General features: G+C 36.8%; 1 protein-coding gene across 1 annotated transcript in view; it reads left to right on the top strand.

Moving 5' to 3' along the window:
• The first annotated feature begins 817 nt into the window (after nt 1–817).
• LOC145769064 (uncharacterized) overlaps nt 818–21,743 on the top strand; it is a 53,667-nt gene continuing 32,741 nt past the window's right edge. The window contains exons 1-5 of the mRNA XM_082580661.1: nt 818–915; nt 2,565–2,637; nt 3,856–4,006; nt 12,190–12,316; nt 13,005–13,177. Of these exons, the coding sequence (XP_082436787.1) occupies nt 835–915; nt 2,565–2,637; nt 3,856–4,006; nt 12,190–12,316; nt 13,005–13,177 (605 nt within the window). The 5' untranslated portion in view covers nt 818–834. The remainder of the gene's footprint in view (nt 916–2,564; nt 2,638–3,855; nt 4,007–12,189; nt 12,317–13,004; nt 13,178–21,743) is intronic.

Genomic DNA, 21,743 nt, shown 5'->3' with positions numbered 1-21,743 from the left:
TCTCAAGGGTATAATGGCGTCTCATAAGTAGATCTTAATGCTTCTACAGTCAGTGTGCATGAAGTTTTTACAGTGTACAGATCATTAGTTCATTTTGTGCGTTTGCTGGGCCCTTCATCATTTGTGTTTGCTTTCCAGGCCGTGACTAACTTTAATTGTAAATTTTCGCTTGAGGCAGCAAGTTTCAGTCAACCATTAGTTTAGTTTCAGTGTCACCAAGTCATCACGTAGTGAAGTTTCTAGCAAGTGTTTCACAGGCTTCATAAAAGCATTTGCTTTCACAAGTCATATTCTTCCGCTTCAAATCATGTTCATCTGCAATTTCCTTGAGATTGCTTGACGAATGTTTCATTGTGTTTCGTACTTTGAAGAGTTTTCATTTTTGAATGGATTTTAACGGGTTTCAAACTTATTATTCAGTCAACCAGCGCTTGGGTTTAGTTTTATTTGGTTCATACCAGTATTGCGTCGTTCAGAACGTTGTGCAACAGCCAGTCACGTTCACTTGTTCAGTTTATGTCAATAACCCTCGACCTTGTAATTGTAAATACTCATCCATTACGTTTTTACCGCGTCACGTGACATACGGCAAAGGTCTTACTTGATTTTGTACTTTGATTCGTATGCATGACTGTATGTGTCAATTTTTAAAAAAACGTTGTAAAATTTGTAAAAACTAAAAAAAATCCATTTCGAAAAATTAAAAAAAAACATAAAAAAATTTTTTCTGCTTTTTGTATGTTCATTGGTTTGTGCATTTTTACATTTTTTTATTTGAAATTGCGTTTTTTGTGTTTTGTATACGCCATTTGTTTTATTTTTCCCTGACATATCATGCCCGTACCATCTGGTTGTTTCTTCGGATCATTCCGCTGGAGCAAGAAGACAAAAGCTCTTAAATATTACTTGAGAGAGGTTAGCAAGACTGGTTTCAGTTGCATTTTCAGTATCCGTTTGCAGCCTTTTGTATTTTGCATTGCATTGTAACTTGTAGCAGTAGCTAATCTATGTCACTACTGGTCTCTGTCTTCCTTTGCAGCGACATAAAATCCAATCCGGACTGACCATCGTTGCTGATCCTCTCAGAGATTTTGTGTGTTTTGTTCAGTAAAAAAATCAATTGTGATTTCTTGCAGCGTTTGGTAAACAAAAATTAATACCAGCTACTTTTATCACTGAATTTCTGAAAGTCTAAATCTACCAATTTCACATCCAGTAGCTTGCTATTAAAAACAAGTGATATCCACAATCCACATGTTTGTTTTTGTTTGTTTGTTTATCTTTATCCTGCATTGCGGGAAAGTGGACTTGAGCGCTATGCATCGGTGTACGCCTTCCGACATACACCTGACCCACGCTGCAGCCGACGGCAATGTCTGTTTCCGGTTGTCTACTCTACTTCTGACTTACATTTGGTACTACCCATTACTCGAAATCGATCACGAGGTAGAGGCAATTATCGTAAAGTTTCTTGCCTAGAGAAACAACAGCAAGTGCGGGTGGCTGGAGTAGAACATGCAGACTCTCGACTGTGAGCCCAACGCGCTAACCACTCGGTCACGGCTGCCGACATGGCACAGGGCACAGGATGGCACAGACATGGCACAGGATTGTTTTGGCTGATGCCTCCGGTTTCACTTTGATTGGAATATGGTTTCTATGCTTTGCCCTGGCGACTGAGCGACGTCAATCTAGCTCAGCCAGGCAAATTATCGCAAATTTAAGGGGCGCTTTTTCGTGTTGTTGATTGTGATGTCAATTTGTATCGGTTTGATTCAGCGAGCTACCAGTTCATACTTTTCACATTTTGATTGGCAGTAATTTACTTTATTCATGGATGCTAGAAAACAACGAATCACAGGTTTATTAATATAATTGCCATTTCGTTGAGCAATTATAGTTATTAGGATACCTACAAACAATAAACTTATGAAATCAACTAAATTTTTAACGAATTTCGTCAGCTTACATTATGCATTTAATTAATAGTTTTTGGGCACCAATTACGCGGCCAAGAAATATTACATTAGGCTCACCTTAACTTTGTATCTAAAAAGCATCTTTAGATAAAACCAAAAATAAAAATGCCGTTGAAATTTTTCTGATTTGTTAAATTAAGCCATGCTGAGCAATGGCCAGCCATTGTAGCTCTCAGTTACCATTTTCCATTTTTGTGCAGTAATAGTTTTGCATTTTGATTGTGTTTTTGAATATTCTTGCTTTAGAAAGTCTTGAAACAATTCAACGTATTCGAGATTTTCTTTTATAGTTTTGCTGTGATTTTCCCAGGTTTCAAGTGAAGGCCAGAGCTTGAGCTATAGCAACATAAAGGAATGTCTGATCCCGTGATCTTGCTTACCTTTGGCTTCAAATTGGCAAAATTCACTTAACCCAGCATTTATTGGTGAAAGTGAATCAGCTTCTTCCAACTTGCAAAAGTTGCCCCTTTCACATCGTTTCGACGTCTTTAGTCGTAAATAAGCTAGTTTTAGCCGCCTAGGTTAAGACGCTTAGTTTGCTTAAATTTTCCTTCAAGTTACAGTCAACGTTTTATTATTTTACAGATATGTAAAATCTGCGGAAAAGCCTTCATCAACATCTATCGGCTTCAACGACACATGCTGACTCACAATGCAGGTTGTGACGTGTTTGATACCTTACCATAGGATTGATTGATTGATCTAAGTTCTGAGTGACATGTTATTTAGCTTTAGATATTGAAGTCCCTTTTCAAACTACATTTCATGGTGTTGCATACTAACCGAAGTTTTAATCAGTAATCCGGAATATGTTCGTTCAAACTTTGTTCACCTTATTTGGGATACACTGAAAATCTATTTTTACCATCTCTGTGCAAGAGATGCAATGTTGTACCACCACTATCGTTCGTTAGTAATGACATGCAGACATATAGATCAACCCTCCTGAAAAGCGAAAAACGGCATTCTAATATACCGATATCGCGTCTAATAAGAAAAATTGTGTAGGCCTACTTGTTGTTAAAAGGCTGGTGAAATCGAGTGGTCATTATGATTCATTTTATTTGATTCGACGCACACCGCAGCTGCCTTGCCTTGCTGCATGTTGCTTAAAACACAATCAGCCTACTTGATATTATAGATTTTTCCTATAAAACAATCTTAGTCAGTTTAACCAGTTCTTTTTCTCCTTTTACTATGCGATGCTCTAAATATCAAAAGGAATACTGCCTTCATATTTTCATACAATAACGCTTTAAATTTTGCTCTTTACCGTATTCAGCGAATGCATTAAAGCTAATTTCTTCCGTTAGGAGTGCTGCAACATTATAGGTTTCATTCAACTTTGTTAACCCAGCAAAAACTTGTGAAACAAGAAAGTGGGCAGTTTTTCTTTAAAATGCGAAATACTCCTCCTACAAAATTGAACATAAAGATTACAATTTATTAATACTACATTTATATTCCACGACCAATTCGACAACACTTGAAACAAAATTGTCGTAATAAAATTTGCTCTGCGGTGTCCGTTGTTTGCTGGATTAGCTGTACAGAGTGGGTTGTACAATGTACATTTGCATGCAACCACCTTCTCCGCACTTAAAAAAATTCGTCTCAGTTGACGTGTCTCCATAACAGTTTTTACTCTTTGCAACAATGTTTGTTTGGTTGATGAAAACACACGTTTTACGCATTTCGTCGTCGCGGATTTTCAGCGTAATAGGAAATGTACTGTAGGCTAACTACAAAACAGAAAAAACATTTTTTTTTTTTACACATTTTAGTGGCAAAGTCACGATAAATCCGTTACCGCTCGTATTGTGAAGTTTTTATGAATTGCCACTTTTTCATACACACTGTACTTTGTGTCATCCAGGAAGTAGAAAGTTTTCTTGCGACGTCTGTGATAAAGCATTCAAATACAAGCACCACCTCAAGGAACACAAGCGAATACACAGCGGGGAAAAACCGTACGAGTGTCCAAATCCCGCATGCAATAAGAGGTTCTCACACTCTGGTTCGTACAGGTAAAAACACTTTTCAAGTTGCCTAATAGAGATAGCTATTGCTGTGAGAGCGTGTTATACACCATTACATACTATGTCTTCTTCGTGGCCAAAGTGACTACGTGTATTTGTCAAACCCATGAAGTAGTAAAATGCAGTGTTTCATTCAACTTTTCATTCTCAAAATCAAACATTGAAATAGTATTGAAAAAGAGTGATTTTTCCTATCTGGAGATTGAAGGCAGTTCAGGAATTGCAGTTAACTAAAGCGGCTTAAGCCAGCCAAACATGCCTCATGCAACCGGTTGTATTTGTTTTAAAAAAATAACGTAATTACTTTTATGACTTTGTTTCGCATTTCGTTACACCTACCGCACTTGTTCAGCATCAATGTTTCACTTCCAGAAACGTAGTTGGGAAGAGGCAATGGGACGAATGGCTTTGTTTGTTTAGGCTTTGTTAAAAAGTGCGCCTCTTTTAGTTACGTTGCCAAAGCTGACTTTTTTTCACCATTTTATCCCGAAGTCTATAGCAATGTGTCGTAGTTGTTGTACAAGATTGAGACCACAGTTTATACCAATAACTATTTCAACAATATGTGAAGTTACTTTGTTATATCAGACACTTATTATTCTGTTTAATGCACATTCCCATAAAACTTAGGGTTACCATATTTGAAAAAGCAAAATTCCGGACAGTGCATGACTATTTTCATGAGACCATATATAATATACCATATATACCGAAATGCTAAAGCTGCAAACATTGTACGATATTCATGCTAAAGCGCCAGCTACCGAAATGAAAAGTATTGTCTTCTGTCACGAGCAGAATCTCACACCAGGCAGGGTAAGCACTCTTTAAATATAGCTACGGACCGTCACTGAAAAAAATCTCAACTTTAGAGTGAAAAATAATAATGAGAATTAGGTTGTGCCGAAAAAGGAAGAACAGCAATTACATGCTTAAAACAAATTAAAGACACGCTTGTAAATCAAGTCACTACAAATTTACTCTTCTGACTATGCATATTTTTCTGAAGATCTAATTCTCTTCAATAGGGCCTTGTGTAATTTCAAAATGAGAAAAAATCAGTAGGCTACAGCACATATCTTTGGAATTATATTGAAGAGTCAATATGCCTTTCATAGTCGCAGCGCTCAACTTGTTTCTTTCTTTAGTCCACTGACTTTGCATCAGTGAAAAGAGTCTCTCTACATTGGCATTGTGGGATGTAACAGCAAAGAAAAACTGCACAATCCTTAAAATTTCTGAGTGGCATGTGATGTTTGTAGACTGATCGAAATATTTGCACCATTTCTTATGCGTTGGCAATTTAATAAATTCTTCGTCCTGTAGATAACTTTCCACAAACTGCTTCAAGTTAAAGATTTGGTCAAAGCACCTTGCATCGTCCACATCAACCCTTTTACCAATCAGATATTCCAGGCAAGGCTTTACATCCTTCCAACTTGGTATCTCGTTCAAGGTCATCCATTTGAAACAAGCAAACTCTTCCATTGGTTTCATCCATTTGCACAGGTACTCCAAGCATCTCTCATAGAGGTTTGCAACTTCGGAAAGAAAATTGTTACATTCATCTTCATATCCCTCTTCTCTTTTTTCAACTAAAAGCCTTTTAACTTTCAAGGACATAAAATTTTCCTTCTTCCTTTCCACAAGCACCTTATGAACCAGCTCCAAATTTTCTAGCACTTCTGCAACGGAATTGTTTTCTCTCTCAACTACTCGAATACGTCCATGAAACACGGACATTAGTGAGTGCATATGCCAAAGGTATAACTCGCTCATTTCATTCTCAAAGAACCGTTTAATAACTATTGGTGGATGTTCTTGTGACAAAAAGTAGAACTTCATGGGTGAAAACATTTGTAACAATCTTGAAATTCCAGGAAACAAGGAGAGCCAGCGAGTCTTGCTATGAGACTGACTTCTAAGTGGTAAACATCATTGATAAGGAAACCGCTCTGTTACATCATAATTCCGTACAACCTCGTAGTAAAAAAAAATGCACACGGTACGAAATAACAATGTTCTGGATTGGCAGTGTGCACAGTACGATTGCAGATGCAGTAAAATGAGCTGGCTGAGCGAATTTTCTAGGACACCCCTAATTTACAGGATTATTCCCGCAATTTTAATTCCCCCAAAACGCCCATCATAAAATTCCGGACATTTGAGCATTTTTTAAAATTCCTCCCGGACGCAAAATTTAACTCTAAATTCCGGACATGTCCGGAATTTTCCGGACGGTATGGCAACCCTAATAAAACTGTTTATAGAATATATCCATAAAATATAAGAAGGCAAAAGCAGGAAACAACTTCTTACTGTTAAGACTAGGAGAGAAGAGTTAGCCCCAGACGTGAAAGGTCTTTCAAGGGCTTTATCAGGACAAAATTTTGAGACATCAGGCAACACCTTAGTCGTGTTTGAGTCACCGCATTCACTCTATGTCAATCATATCATGTGTACCTTTTAAATTTGTTTTTAAAATTACTTGGTAAAGCACGCAATAGCACATTCTCGCAGTGGCAAAACAGTGTTGCCCAATGAGTTATTGCACTGTTTCCGTAAAGCAACACCTCATGCATCGGCCTGTTCTGTATTAATGTTATACTAACGCCAGGTGAGTAATGTTTTCAGAACTATCAGGGAAATTTTGACACATGCAGCTGCCAATATTTGTGTCCTTTTACGTCGTTATAACGTTATATTTTGTATGTGTGGGAGTGCTGTTGCAATCACAGTGTTAGTCACGGGATGTCTGATGGGCTGTCACATGAAAGATCAAAACCTAATAGTTGAAGAACCTGAATATGTTGATTTGCTTCCTCGTGATTGCAACCGCAGCAGATGTTTGCAAAAGCATGACTTTGTAACGCAAAATTGACGTTTTCCAACAGCAAATCAACGTGAAAATCTGAAGGTTCGGTAACCTGGCAACAACCAGGTCTGAACTGTTTATTGTATAACCATTGACTTGGTTTTGTATTAACATCGCCATTAATCAGACCAACAGCACAATTGAACTGTAAGATTGTGGATTTTGACAGAGTAATCCTTAAGCCGCTTTGGCATTGCTGAAAAGGAAGCACGCCAAGTGTAAATGTCAATTATTAGAGGTGGGTGATGGAAATACAATGCACCGTTATTCGATATCCACACTTTTCTTGCAATAGTCCAAACTTTATTGCTTGCCCGGTAAACATTAGGTCACCTTACCTGCCCAGGTGTGAAAATTGCCTGAGTGTTTTTTAGCGTTGTTTCGATGTCTTGTTTAGAGAGAAGCGATGGGAAAAGATTTTTATTGTGTTTGGAAATTAATTGTTGATTGCCTACAGGCTGCGCGAAACTGCGATGAAAAACGATTGACGGATTTTGACGATATACGTAATGTGATCCCGAAGGAAAATTTTTAATCACTTCCTTAGTGGTAAAAAGACTGTTAGTAACACAAAAGGAAGAATTGCTACTTTTGTGACCAGTAAAGAAGAAATTTTTACCTACGTTTCTGTCAAAATTCGAAGTCCAGCTTATGATCCGATGCATGATATCGGCCACAAACTGCGATTCGTCCATGTCAAAAGTGGAAGAGTGTCTGGCGACAGCAACAGCTGTGGTTGTCACTGCTTTGCGGACTTACACTGCAAGCATTCAGTTTAGCAGATCCTTAAATTGAAGGTGCTGTGCTTCGCTGTAAAACATACTTGGTTGATGCAGAATCTAATTTTTAAGCGGTTTTGTTGACTGTTGGAATCCTGTTGTAATTGGATGAAAATATGGGCTTACCAATTAATTGATTCATTTTGTTGTACAGTGTGATGCTGTTTCATTATCGTGTGTGTAACAAGCCTGGTGAAGCCTCGGTGCGATTTTGACTCTTGAATGACATTTCAACTCTAAAATGCACAGTCAATGTCATGCATCGGCAAACCATTAATGGTCGCACAGTTTGCATCAACATACCTCGTACAGGCAGCACAACTTTTGGTGAAAACCGCTGAAGATCAATCCATCAGTGCAGCTACCTGGGCGGACCACCAATGGAGTTCGGAGTGGAAGAAGAACTCCTCAAGACTCCAAAGTTTTATCTCCGACGCCGGCCCACACCCAACCGGAATGCTGTTGCCAAGAAAGGCCTGGTTGCGGCTCAAGCACTTGCGTACTGGCGTCGAACTATTCTGCTCCAACATGCGCAAATGGGGTATGGCTTTATCCGCGACGTGTGAGTGTGACAAGGAGGAAAAAATCGCAGATCACACCATCTGCAATTACCCCACTTATCAGGCGCCAAATGATGTGAGTGGTCTGCGCGAATTAGATGACGAACTCACCAGTCTAAACTTATACACCGAGTTAACCTCACTGTGCAAAAATGTTAAAAGGCAAGCCCCTCGACCCTTGGAGTAGCCAAGAAGATAAAGGTTCATACGAAAAAGAACATATCTGTTGTGTTTGTGTTTTTGTTATCGTATTTGTTGTTGGTCACCTTCCTTTAATAGTTGACCATGGAAAGTTGTGGTCTGAATTTGTGATAGGCTTAAGCTACTACCGAATGTTGCCACCCACGTGTACTGGATCTCCGCAGCAGCTGGAGCGCCTATCCACAGCTCGAACTGCTTAATTGTTTTAAATCTTATCAGACTTAACAGGTGTTGTGTGGTGTTGGACTATTTATTGTACAGAAAAGATGTTGTGGTAAATTTATTATGTGTGGCTAATTGCCGTCTCCAAAGTATTTATCCAAAACTTACGAGTCAAGCAATCAGCTTTAAAATGAGCAATATTTTATTGGAGCGAGAACGAGCCTACTTTAAAGAAGTGAAACTGAACAAAATATTAGCCAGACTGTATTATCTGTTACATTTGGGCAGCTTTAACGGCATATTGCTCATTGCAATACTGATTGCATTTCTAATCAGCAGGAAATTGTTGGGCAAAAATCGATTGGGAAATGTTAAGTATAGTATCATGATTTGCAGCAGTAAGTCTTCGTCGCAATAAAGTAACACGAAAGGCGGATACTACGTATAAGTTTGCGTCGTGAAAAAATCATCTAAAGCATTCTTTTTATATATTTTTTATAAAGTCAACAATATTGACTTGTCAGCTGTCAATCTTATCTTGTTACGTGATCGCTCCATCGATCAATCTCTTAAAATTACACGATATCTTGTGAAGTCCCATTCTAAAAATAGTAAAGTGAACACTTTCTGGCAATAATTTTGTAAGTTTGCAAATTCCACCGCAAACTGCAATGATCAAATTTTCCGTGGTGTGCGTTGATACACGTTGCAAACGAGCGTGCCCGGATATGCATTAAATTTAGAGCTTGACTAATATTGTACACATGTCTCGTTAACAGGTGTAAACATGTCATCGTCATACCCGAATTTTTTTTGCCTTACGCGCAGCATTATTTTGTGATTTTTTTAGTGCTTATGTTTTCCTTGCTTAAAGTCGTTCAGTGTTATCATCCTTTCCAACTTTATCCAGTAGGGCGCTAGTCTACTTTCAACACTTCGGTTCTCAATGCTAGAATTTGCACAAAAATCTAATCCCTTAAAATTTTTTATTTAACTTTAGGGAAAACCGATTTCGCTACAGCAATTTCATCTTCAACATACTCAAGCAAAATCCTTGACATTTTGTGTATACCTTAAATTGGCTCTTAGTTACCTTTATTCAAAAGTAGTTGGACACTAAAGTGTTTTTACCTTTCAAAGTTAAGACGTTTTGCGAGGCCACCTGTGTCACCACTTTAATCATTGTCTAGAAATAGGTTTAACCCATCTTCCTTGAAGTTATCTAGGGTTGTAAGTTGAGAAGCACTGAAACAATAAACCGGTTGTTTTTGTGATAACCGAACACGGATAACTTTTATGGACTAGGAGTATTTGAAGCAAAAATTTTTCGAAACGCTCGTTTTCTTTTTGACGTAAAATATCTTCTTTTTATTTTTGGTTTACATTAAATAAGTTTTTCACTAAAGAATTTAACCTAATTTTGAATTAAATGACATTTCATTTTGCTGCCAACTCGAAACGAAAGCGAAACACGAGTGAATCTCCGATTGCAAAAGTCGCATCACAATTCGAAGTGAGTTGATGGACTCCTGTCCCACCTGGTCATTGTCCCCTGGAATAATTGTCAACTGTTACTACAGAGGTTTACAGGTGTTAAAAAACATTTTGAAACAAACCAGTTTTTGTTCTGCTGTATTTAAACACAAAAATTCTTTGCCTTTGATTTTATTTCGATAATTTTTTTTCTTGAAGAATTTCGTTTCGACTAAACAGAAACTTCGAAAAACTTTAGATATAACTTTTTAAAGAGCAGTGGTGTACTGATATATAATAGTTTTGTCTGACATGTTTTGGAATGTCAAGAAAAAAAATTGTAATGAAAGAATTCAATCCTCTAAACACTTATCGTAATACTGCTGCCTACTACCCTGGCTAGTCTGTTTGCAGATGTTACATCAACTCATGACTTCTATGGAAAATGGAAAACATTTGGTAAAAGTATATTGTTTAATTGCTTGTAGGGAATTTATCTTTTGGGCCCGGTACCAATGAGATCCTTGGGCCCAAATCAAGACATTTACAAGAAAAAAAATGCACTGTGTCCAAAGAATGCGCTGTGGTTTCTTCGTGCTTCCGGGCCCTTTGAAAAGGCTCCGGCCCCTAAAATTATCCCGAACTCGGGTCCAAAAGTACCCCATGGACCCCCATGTCAACGTTGCTGGCCGAAACTCAACTCTGAGACAATAACTGTTTAGAAAAAAAACAGATTTAAACATTTTTTAATTAAACGGTTAGGTCGTTTTCATTGTTTTAGATGTTAATGGAGGTGTTTGTCTATTGTCACGTTCTTACCGCTCATAGTTTGTATGTTTCTATAAAACTTGTAAGATGAGGCCTGGCATTTTCATCTTCTATAAACCGTGTTGAGACTTTTGCTTTTCATCTATAAAAAGGTACAAAAGAAAGGGTACAAACATTAGGCGTTGAGTTGTACGTAAAGGCAAATGAAACCGTTTTGTTGCTTTATCTTAAAACAGTTTGTTTAATTTTCTATGCAATGACTCGTGCAGACATTTCCTTTTATTACGTAATTAGGTGATTTTTATCGCAATTCCAGTTCCTTGTTATGACAACACTTGTTTTCAGTCGACTCTGGCGCTTTTCCAAAATGGCACTTCACACATTTAGACTGAGACCAACACGTGCGACTCATATCATGTAAGCTACTGAACAGACTATTCTGCCTCCTTCTTTCATGAGGCTTGTTGCCTCAACCGAGATTGTCTACCTTTGAGTTTTTTAGACCTGGGTTCAATAACTGGTTGGACCATATAAAAATGGCACTACATTTTGTTTGCGCGCATACTCAGCATTAAAATATGGCACTAGACTTTGTTTCTGAGTTTTATCAGCATTAAAAATGGCTCCAGGTGAAGAATGTGTTCTGTTGCACTTTTACACGTTTGCACTGGAACTGTCAGCTTTGTAAAGAGTTAAGAGCAACTTTTATTTACACGATATCAATCAATCATTAGCAAGCTCGAAGACATGAAAGATCGATCTTCAAGAGTGCTGAAATTTGTGATAAAAATTTATATTATTTACGCAAAAAAGGAAAATAAAAGTTTGTGGTAAAATACTTGAAAACCTATGAATTTTAAACGTACATAGAAGATTTCTGCAATGAATGAATGGTTGACCCTAAAAAAAGTTTGAACTGCGCTGAACATTTAGCTATTTGCACTCTGCATATCTCACAACTGCCCACCACCTACAACACTGCCTTTTTATTCATTAGCATAGCAGCATTCTTACTCTTAAGCGTTTTCTCATTCGCCAGTTTGGCTTTTAAAATCCAGACTTGAGATTTATGTAGTACACAAGAATTGTAAATCATTGTGCATCATGACAACAATTTTTTTGTTGCCCAGAGCCTTTACCCCTCTCAGCGTATTCAACGATTCCTATTTAAAAAATAAAAAAACCAGAAAGATGTTCCGTTTTTTTCTAATTGCTACAATATGTTCCCAGACAGCAAATCAGCCATTTTTTACATTGATTCAACGTATGCAGACGCCGAATCAAAGTAAAAAATAACATTAGCTGTCTGGATTAAACCATGTTAAAATTATATTATTTTGTATTTCTTTTCAGTTCACACATCAGTAGCAAGAAATGCATTGGATCTTCTCAACAGTTTGTTTACATGGACCAAGCCCGTCCCTTGCTTGCAGAGCAAAATGAGGATGAGCCGTTTTTTCACACCAGTAAAAGTAATCAGGTGGATTGCATTCATTATTTCTCTCTCTTGTGTCCAGGTCTATGCTTCAAGGTTAAAGTATTAGGCCAAGTACGCGATAAAAATTGTGCCTAATCATGGACTTCTAAATAGTAGTATAAAATAGTAGATACTACTATTTAGTATAGTAGATACTACTATTTTACTATTTAGTATATCTACTATTTAGTATCTAAATAGTAGATACTACTATTTAGAAGTCCATGGCCTAATGCCTTGTTGTGGAGTGCCCAGCCAAAACACAGCTGCAGTTCGTGCTGGTGATAAGTATGGCGTCGTACTTTTGCTCTCATGCAAGAACTTTCTGGAACTTAGACCCATTTTTAAAATTTTGTTGTGATGGCTACTGTTAAGTGCCCACAATAATTGTATGCATTGGTTGTTTGACCTGTTGTTTGAATTTTCAGAATTAAAACTTCTGACAAAGATGCAACAGACTATTGCGGTCCCTTAAAACAACTTTACATTATTTTTCTGGGCTATGACCGAATCATATCTGCTAAACATGTGCTATCGCGTGTATAATAGAAAAATAGTTCAACGAGCTTTGTACTTTCATCAAACATATTTCTTCATTAATTTACGAGCTTTTCACCACAGACAAATCTTGTTCTTGATTTAAATTCCAAGTAACCTACTCTCCCGTATTAACTTTCTGTATCAATTTTAGCAAAACACTTTAAAAAGTGTCGGTTGTGATCTTGATTACGTCAAAAAGAACTTCAATCATGTGATGAATTTCGTGGAGGTGGCAACGTCATGGAACAAGTCTTTCCAACCGGATGAAGTGAGCGAAAAAAGTGAGAAAGTCGGAGAAAGTTTTTCAGCTATGACGGAAAAAAGGTGCGTTGTTACATTGTTATCGAACGAGAGCTAATATGTACATGGTTAAATTAAAAATAAAGTATTTTATCAGCACTTAAAAATGTTTCTCGATTACTTTCCTGTTGCTTTTAGAACACAAGTATACATTTACTCTTTCATCATCACCCATTCGTCCCTTGTTCAACAGATAAGACCTGGCGATGGTCTCCGCTAGCACAGGTCCGCCAGTTATTGCAGCCCCTTCACCATGTTTTCCGGTTGCTGGGGTTGATTCTATCCAGATTCCTTAAACATATGTCTTCTCTCACCAATTCTAGTCATAATTTTTTTGGTTACGTTTTTGTACGATTGGAAAAGCGTAAAAAACTTTCAGTCTTCTTGTAGTGTCCACATTCATATCCGTATCAGTAGCCCCAATAGGCTACATTGCGGCCATTTAACGTTTAAAATTGTAATTCGATTGAGTTCAAGAGCAATGGATTTGAAATGACAGAATTTTGGCTGTGCATCTCATTGCCTTTTTAAATCATCACTTCAATGCAATTGACTTCGATGTTCATTTTTATCAACAACTAATCCAGCAAAATTGATCATTTTTACATTGATTCAACGTCTACACAGGGAAATGAAAATGACCAATTTTCCTAGATAAAAAGTTGCTCTTGGAAAAGTCATTTTCTTTGTGACCAATGATGATCTTAAGGAGTTTAATCAGGAAGACAACACAATTCATGCCAGAACTGAGTTAACAAAGTACAGTTTTAGACGATGTAAAATGATAGACTTATCTTTTGTTTTCTGAGAAAATAGACCATGTTTATTGTTCCAGAGTTATATACAATTAGCAACATATACTTTTTTTATTGTTTCATCTTTTTACGATCCAAAAAGAACGAACTTCTTCAGCTGGGAAATGTCTTTTTATGCTTCACAGTAGCGTATCTTTTGTAAATCTTGCTTTGTTGATAAAATAGAACTGTCCACTTGCTTCGTTTCCTGGAGGTCAAGTCAAGTCTGTCAACAAAGTTTCGATTTTCAGGATATATAAGCTTGTGACGTCGAATCTTTGGCTGATTTGGGATCAAAATTTCCAAATTTACTTTCACTCCGGTTCGTCAAACTATACAGACATCCAACTTTCGGTTTTAGACATGATTTTGTTTACGCGATTTGTAGAGTTTTGGCATATTGTTGTTTAGAAACTCGGCAAATATGTATCTGGTAATGTTGAATTAGCCACAATCAACATTTTAATCATTCTACTTTATTGTATATCGATGTGCATCATCGACGTTAATCACGATAAAAATGCAGTAGAACAGTTGACAGATTGTTTTCTTTTGAAATGTCAAGTTACGCTGTTTTGATTTCTTGACCTATTGTCATTTTTTCCTTAATGCATAATTTTAAATAAAACAAGCCAAACTTTAATTGTGAAGAAAAAACAATTCAATCTGGAAATCGTGCATCTATTTTTGTCCTGTTTGACCGTCTGTCTTTTTATGCAAATAGGTAGTCAGTATAGTGGGTAATGTACCTTCACTGTGGTGGTATAACCATTGAGTTATTTAAAACTCCGAATTAAACATGTTGCCTTGCTAAGGCGGTTCAAAAGTCTGCGACATGGATGGCTTCTAAGCAGGCAACTTAGTTTTTCTATGGTTTGGGGTCAGTTTTGCTATTCTGTAACCAATTATAAGTTGTGCTAGCATTAAATTATGGTATCAAGTCGTGATGCTTTTTTTAGACTACATTGGTCGATTGACCCCAGAACCAAATACAATTCCTAACCCCAACTACTTCAAAAATTATTTTTGTTGCAATTGTTTTACAAAATAAAGAGTTCAAAAATTCAAACCTACAAGTTTTCAGAGTTTACAGAGTTGCTAATTATCACGATGTTTTGTGATTATCTCGGAAAAATATTGCCATAAAAGTAATTGCATCTTGTTGGATTTGTTTCCAGAGAAGCAAAGTTCAAAAATTCAATCTTTTGAGTATGTAGAGTTTAAAAATTTGCAAATCATCCTATGTGACTATCTCAAAAAAAAAATGTTGCCATAACAGTCATGTAAATCACGTTTCATCAGACGTATCCCAAAATGCAACAAATCAACTCTAAACCTTCAATATGTTTTTGGGTGGTGAACTCCCAAACTCTTTCAAGGGACTTGATCCTTTACAAAGCTACACCATGATTCTGGCAATGAATACCCAAGTCGATAAAACGTTTAAAACTATCTAAAAAAAATTGGGTCTGTTTATATGGTTTTGCTTTGCGGTCTACTCCAGAGCCTTTTCGTAAGTTTTAAAAATTGTTTAATAAAAGTCTCGTTACAGATAAGTGTTATCACTTTATGAACGATAAATTACAAATTTGCACGATTTTGTTTGTATGAAAGCATGATGGCTCAAAATAGAAGCCCTTGAAAGGTGAATGAGCATGCACAGCGAGGAAAATGACTTTTTAGATCGTTTTTGTGGTGAAGCCAATGTCGTCAAACACTTGATATCGAGCTTTAAATGTAGCTGGCAAAATTTTCTGCTCGTTCAAATTGTGCTTTTCAAAGTTTTGAAAATTGCAAAAAGCTGTTAAAATATCTGCACAAAAAGCGTCATCAATGCTTAACCTTACACGCCACCAACGTTACGCTTTTAATTGACGCAGTTTGAACCAACCCCCTTGACGTCACGCGTTCCATTTTAACGTCAGCTCTCTTTGTTGCCAAGTCATCTGACGCAAATTATGAAATCACTTGTTGGCAAAATTTTTGCGGAAATTTCTAGCCTTTTCTTATAAAAAGCAAATACATAATTATAAAAGAGAAACCACTTTCAAAAAATCACGGCGGTCTTGTTTTTTCCTGCGTTTTACTGTGGAAAATTGCTCATTTGAATTTGCAACAACGTACAATCACTTAATGTTGTATTCGGTGCGTCATCCCAGCAAGCCATTACGTTTTGCTCATGATCGTCAAGCCTGGACTTGTCTGGAAAATAGGATGTTGTCATAAAGTGACCAATTTACTATGTCCGCTTTTCCAAGTAAGCTTTGGCAAACAATACTACTATTCTTTTTAATAGATGAGATTATTTTGTTTATTAGCCTTTCAGCGCATCATATTCTAAGTATTTACATTAAATTTTTATTTTTAATTTGACAAGTTTGCTTTCGATTTTGATGATGTTATGGTGATATTTTGATTTATTGTGCTGATATTCATCTTTCAATAGCGAAGATGTCGTAGAAAGTTAGGCTTTGCTAAACGTTCTTCTAAGTCTCTTGCTAAAAAACTTTCTTTCTTCTATCGGCGATTATAAAAATTCTTACACAGTATTTGTAGTTTCGCCACTTCACATCTTCACAAAGGAAGTCATCAACTGTTGTTTCTGATCCATTTGCGTTGGCAGGGCCGTTGAGGCGATAGTTCATGCCCGGTATCAATGAAATCAACGGGCCCAAAACCAAGACACTATTAAGAAAAATGCACTATACCCAAAGTATACACGGTGGTTTCTTTAAGTTTCCAGACCCCTTGGAAAGATTACGGCCCCCTAACATTATGTCGGACACCGGTCATTGTACTCCGTCAAAGTACGCCTGGACCTCCTGTCAACGCTACTCTGCGCACTAGATTAACCAGAGTCTGAAATATTGCCACTAGTTCTTGTCTTTTTTTCGATTTTGGAATGATGGAACGCAAATTTATTGAAGAGTCTGTTTTGACACCTTCGTCCGCATAAAAGACGATGCATTTGGAACAATTTGTTTGTTTGTTTGTTTGTCATATATTTACCCTGCATTGCGGAAAAGCGGACTTGAGCGCTATGCATCGGTGTACGCCTTCCGACGTACACCTGACCCACGCTGCAGCCGACGGCAATGTCTGTTTCTGGTTGTCTACTCTACTTATGACTTAAATTTGGTACTACCCATTACTCGAAATCGATCACTGGGTAGAGGCAATTATCGTAAAGTTTCTTGCCCAGAGAAACAACAGCAAGTGCGGGTGGCTGGAGTCGAACATGCAGGCTCTCGACTGCGAGCCCAACGCGCTAACCACTCGGCCACTGCTGCCGACAATTTAGTGTACGACCCAAGACCAAGGTAGATACGTAGACCATTGTAGTTGGCAACTGATCACGATATTGATTGACTGTGGGAATCTTTACCTTCGTACTGAAAGAGCTTAATCTTCTCGTTTGTACGAGCTTTACAAGCGAGCCTTATAACCGGTGATGTTTGAAACTTGGAATGACTTTACCGCAACACTTTGCGATATGTTTCGTACATATTGTGCTTTTAAACTACAATAAACAAGCTTGGCAGCCATGTTTCATACGTTTTGTTAGTACAGTATGTTTCTTTGCGTCCAACTTGGTAAATTTCTGCAAGCAAACAATGCGTAAGGAAGTATTGTTAAAGTTTTACTACTGCGACACCAAGGCAAAAGTAATACACTGACGCACTAGAGTGCTAAATTATTTAAGTTTGCATAAAAAAAACTAAGTTGGCATGAGACTTAGGGTTGTTAACTGCTATGATAGTAGGAAACCTCTTTGGTAATAGAAAAGCTATAATTTGGGAACATATGCAGTGGAAGAAGAAAACGTGATTAACGTAATCTTACAATGGAGGCCTTCGTGACAAAAGATGAAGTCGTTTCTGGGGACTGTGCGAAAGACTTGAGTTTCAAAATAGACTTGACCAATTTTGGTTTTATTTATTTTATTACTGGTTATTGTTTCCCATTGCACTCCTTGTACCAGAGGAACGAGAATTGATAATAAACAAACATTCTATAAAAATATCGATCTAGTGATGAAGTTTAAATATTAAAATGACTTATCTATTTAGTTTAGCCTATCCTTGCATGACTACAAAGATCACGTTGATGGCAATGCCGAATAGCATTAGAACACGTTCACATGCAAAGCTAGTTGGAAGAGTTAGAAACATTTTTCAAATGTACAATAACCGCCAAAAGCTTCCTAAACTGTTAAAAAGATGTTGATGTTGATGACAACATGACAACATGTTGATGTTGATGTTGATGACAAAGATGTTTTTGATTAAAAACTCATCGATCTTAACAAAAAATTGGGTAAGAATAGATTTTTTTGTTTTTGTGTAGTTTCCAATCTTTTACTTACTCAATTAGCCTACTTTTCCAAAACATTTAATGAAAAATATCCCTGGTATTCAAACCGCACTTGAGTAGACAAAGTTTGCAACATAATTGTTGCAACAAATCGACTTAAGACAAGCAAAAAATACTGAGGCTGTAAACACAACAGTAAATGTAGGCCCCTTATCAAAATGAATAATTAAAGATCACAGTGCTGTCGTGACGTCATATTCCGTGTGAGATGAGAATATGCTTTAAGAAGAAGTTTTTTTTATTTTAAGAAGCAGTTTTCTTCCCAAAAATGTTTCAAATCATAAACATTTTTCATTTGGGAAAATCATACATTTACAAAAAAAATACATGAAAATATATAAGCTACAAGGTTTGACAATAGCTTAGATTAAATGCATTTTTGATTAGCCACGTCTGTCCTCTTTTCTGTCTTGACGTTAAAAAAAAAACCGTGGCATACTTTCTAGATTTTTTTGAATGAAAAATTGGACCAAAGACGTGCCGCAGACTGAAACCGCTTCTTACTCTTCTACCAGCTGCTTTGTACCTGCTTCCGGCCTGAAACCTATCTTTCCGCTTTGAGGGCTGCTAATGTATTACCTGCATCCTTGCGCATGCTCAAGGATTGCCTCAAATAGTATTGTGTTTCAACCATGTGGTCTGGTTGGGTTTTTGGTTAGAGTGATAGAACAGCTTGCTTTGTGGTTGTCAGAAGTTAACAATGAATGTACCATGCAGTGTCGGAGACTTATATGTCTTTTGAGATTTTCACTAAGGCATTATCAGAAGAATGGATTTTTTTCAAGTCTTAAAATAGGTCGTTCTTCACGCTGTTGCAAGGTTCCTGAAATTCAGAAGCTTTAAAGCAAGAGTTGATTAAGTAATTGGATAATTTTATAATTTTTATAACCCTCAATAAATTTTTCTATCTTTTGTCAATAAATGACAATGATACGAGTTACAGTAAAATAGTTATCAGCTCTAAAACTTGATGCTGAATCAGCACCACCTGAGAATTTAGTTGAAATAAGGAACTGGAGATGATAGAGTTAAATAATTGGGAAAGACTCTACTTTGCGGTTGGTGACTCAGAACATTGTGACTAAACTTTAAAAAGAGTCACTTAATTAATTAGCTTTCTCTGCGGAAGGTGGTGTCTCCAATCACGTATTGCTGCTTGTCAAGCAAGAGCAAATGATTCGCTTGATTTGTCACTTGTTCTAATCTCTTGTAAAGACGATCCATGGTTAAAAACGTTTTGTGAGTTGTAGCACCGTTATAAACTCGGTACAAGATTTGAGCGGTCCGTACAAAACCTAGAAGCCACAGTGACAGAACTGCACAGCTTTTTTAAGTCTTCTTTGTCAATCAAAAAGGTCGGTTTGATGCGTGTCATGAAAGTTACCGACGACATGTCATTGTTTTGTTGTTTTTTGCATGATTCAAAGCAAAGAGGGAAATTTTGGGGAGTAAATCACTCGCTTCAGGCACAGGATACATGTCGCCCGATTTGAGTTTAAATATAAAATCATGTTTAATTTCGTTCTTTCGAATGCCACGATTTTGAAATGACGTTTTTCTCGATTTGGCGATCGGCCATCGAAACTGAAGGACTTTTCCTAATTTGTCCACTACCTTCAGTGTTTAGATGATCCACGCTTGGCCAATATTGCCAGAAGATGACTTGACCATTTTTTGTAGGTATTTTTAATGTATTCTTTCTCGTTTTTGCATGTAGGGAATTTTTAGACGTTTCCAACGAGTATTGAGTGCTCCACAAAAATTGCGACTTGGTGTTGCTTTTTCTAGAAAGCCTCAAAGAGAGGACACGTACTTTTACTTCCTTATCTAAGATGTGGTTGTGCGATTCATTGATTTTTATCTTTACCTTTGACATTTGAGCCTTACTATTATGATTCGCAAAGCAAGCACATGCCAATAAGGCGTCTTTTTACACAAAAATTATTTTTTTCGTACGGTACTGTCTTCGTACTTTTCAACATCAATTATTGTCAGTGAAAAATTTATCTTTTTATTCACCCGATTGGAGGATTGACTAAGCTTACAATGTAGAATGAAACAAATTTCAGCAGAGTATGAGCGATTGAGCATGTACATTTCGATGTAGTTGTGTTCAGGAGCGTGATAGGTAGGGGAAAGAGAGAAAAATCGTCTCCTTCCCCTTGAAAAGCTGCATGCAGAACTTGGGTCTTTTTAGGTTACGCTGCACATCACAAGTATTACAATTAGTCAATTACGTTAAAAATGTTGTGAGCAGGCGATTTATTTTTTCGAACTTAGTTGTCTTGTTGCGGCAATAATTGTGCAACCACCCAGACGTTTGCAGACGTTGAATCAATGTAAAAAACGACTAATTTGTTGTCTGGGCATGGCTAATATTATTTTGTTTTGTAAAGATACGTCCTTTCGATTTGTGAAGCAAGAAGAAACTAAAAATAATCGTGTGATGGAAAATCTTACACAAACTCTATTTTTTATTTATGCCTGTTTTTCAAAAAACAATTGTTTTTAACTTAACCGTATTTGATCATATAGTTTACAATAAAAACTTAAGGGTATTTTGCCAAAGATTGGTATTTGCAAAAATGGAAAAAGTTGAAAAATTGAATACAAATTTGTCTGCATCCGGTCAAAGTGGCAGGCTAACAAGAAAAAATCAGCAAAAAACATCCTTTCCGTTTCTATAAAAGTTTCTATTTTTAAACTGATAGTGTTTAAACTTTTAGACAAACTTGACGAAAACATACGTAGAGGCAAAGAACGTAGAAATAATTATTTTTGTCTTGCTTGTCTGTGTTAACAAATTCTTATCACTAGAATATTTTCGCTGGGAGTTAGTAGGCCTATTGCTTTTAATTTATTAGTCAGAAAAGCCTATTCCAGTCCGTTAAGCCATGCCGTAATAACGCCCAAGCAGATAAAATGTTTGTCCATCGTTGAACCCACTATTCGTACCTTAGACTAAACCATTTATTTTTCTGAAGCATTGCGATAAACAATGTGAAATCCCAGACCTTCCACAGCCTTTTACCCAAAAACATCCTCGCTGGGTTTGCTGAAATACTAGCGAACAGGTTCCAATTGGTATTGTTTAACAAAAACCTTATTCTTATTACCTAAAAACCCGTTTACTCTACATTGGGATTTTAATTATTAAGTTAGTGCAATGTAAAAACATCACATGGTCACTTCCCAAGCCATACCTTTAATTTGAATTGTCTTTTGTACTCAAACTAGAATTTTAAAAAGAGAAGATTTTTCAAACAGCGCGTTTCAGTTGTTGTCTGTTTCTTATAAAAGAAAGTGCTTTTTGTCAAAACTTCCTAAATCTATTTTACGTTTATCCTTGACAAACCTTTTGAAAACAAATCTACCTCTGTTATAAAATAATTTTTTCATGTCAATTTGCATTAAAGGCTTAT

The sequence above is a fragment of the Aplidium turbinatum genome, chromosome 4, assembly GCF_918807975.1.
Source record: "Aplidium turbinatum chromosome 4, kaAplTurb1.1, whole genome shotgun sequence".
NCBI lineage: Eukaryota > Metazoa > Chordata > Ascidiacea > Aplousobranchia > Polyclinidae > Aplidium > Aplidium turbinatum.
Note: the sequence above shows the minus strand (reverse complement) of the source record. Positions and strands in the feature narration are given on the sequence as shown.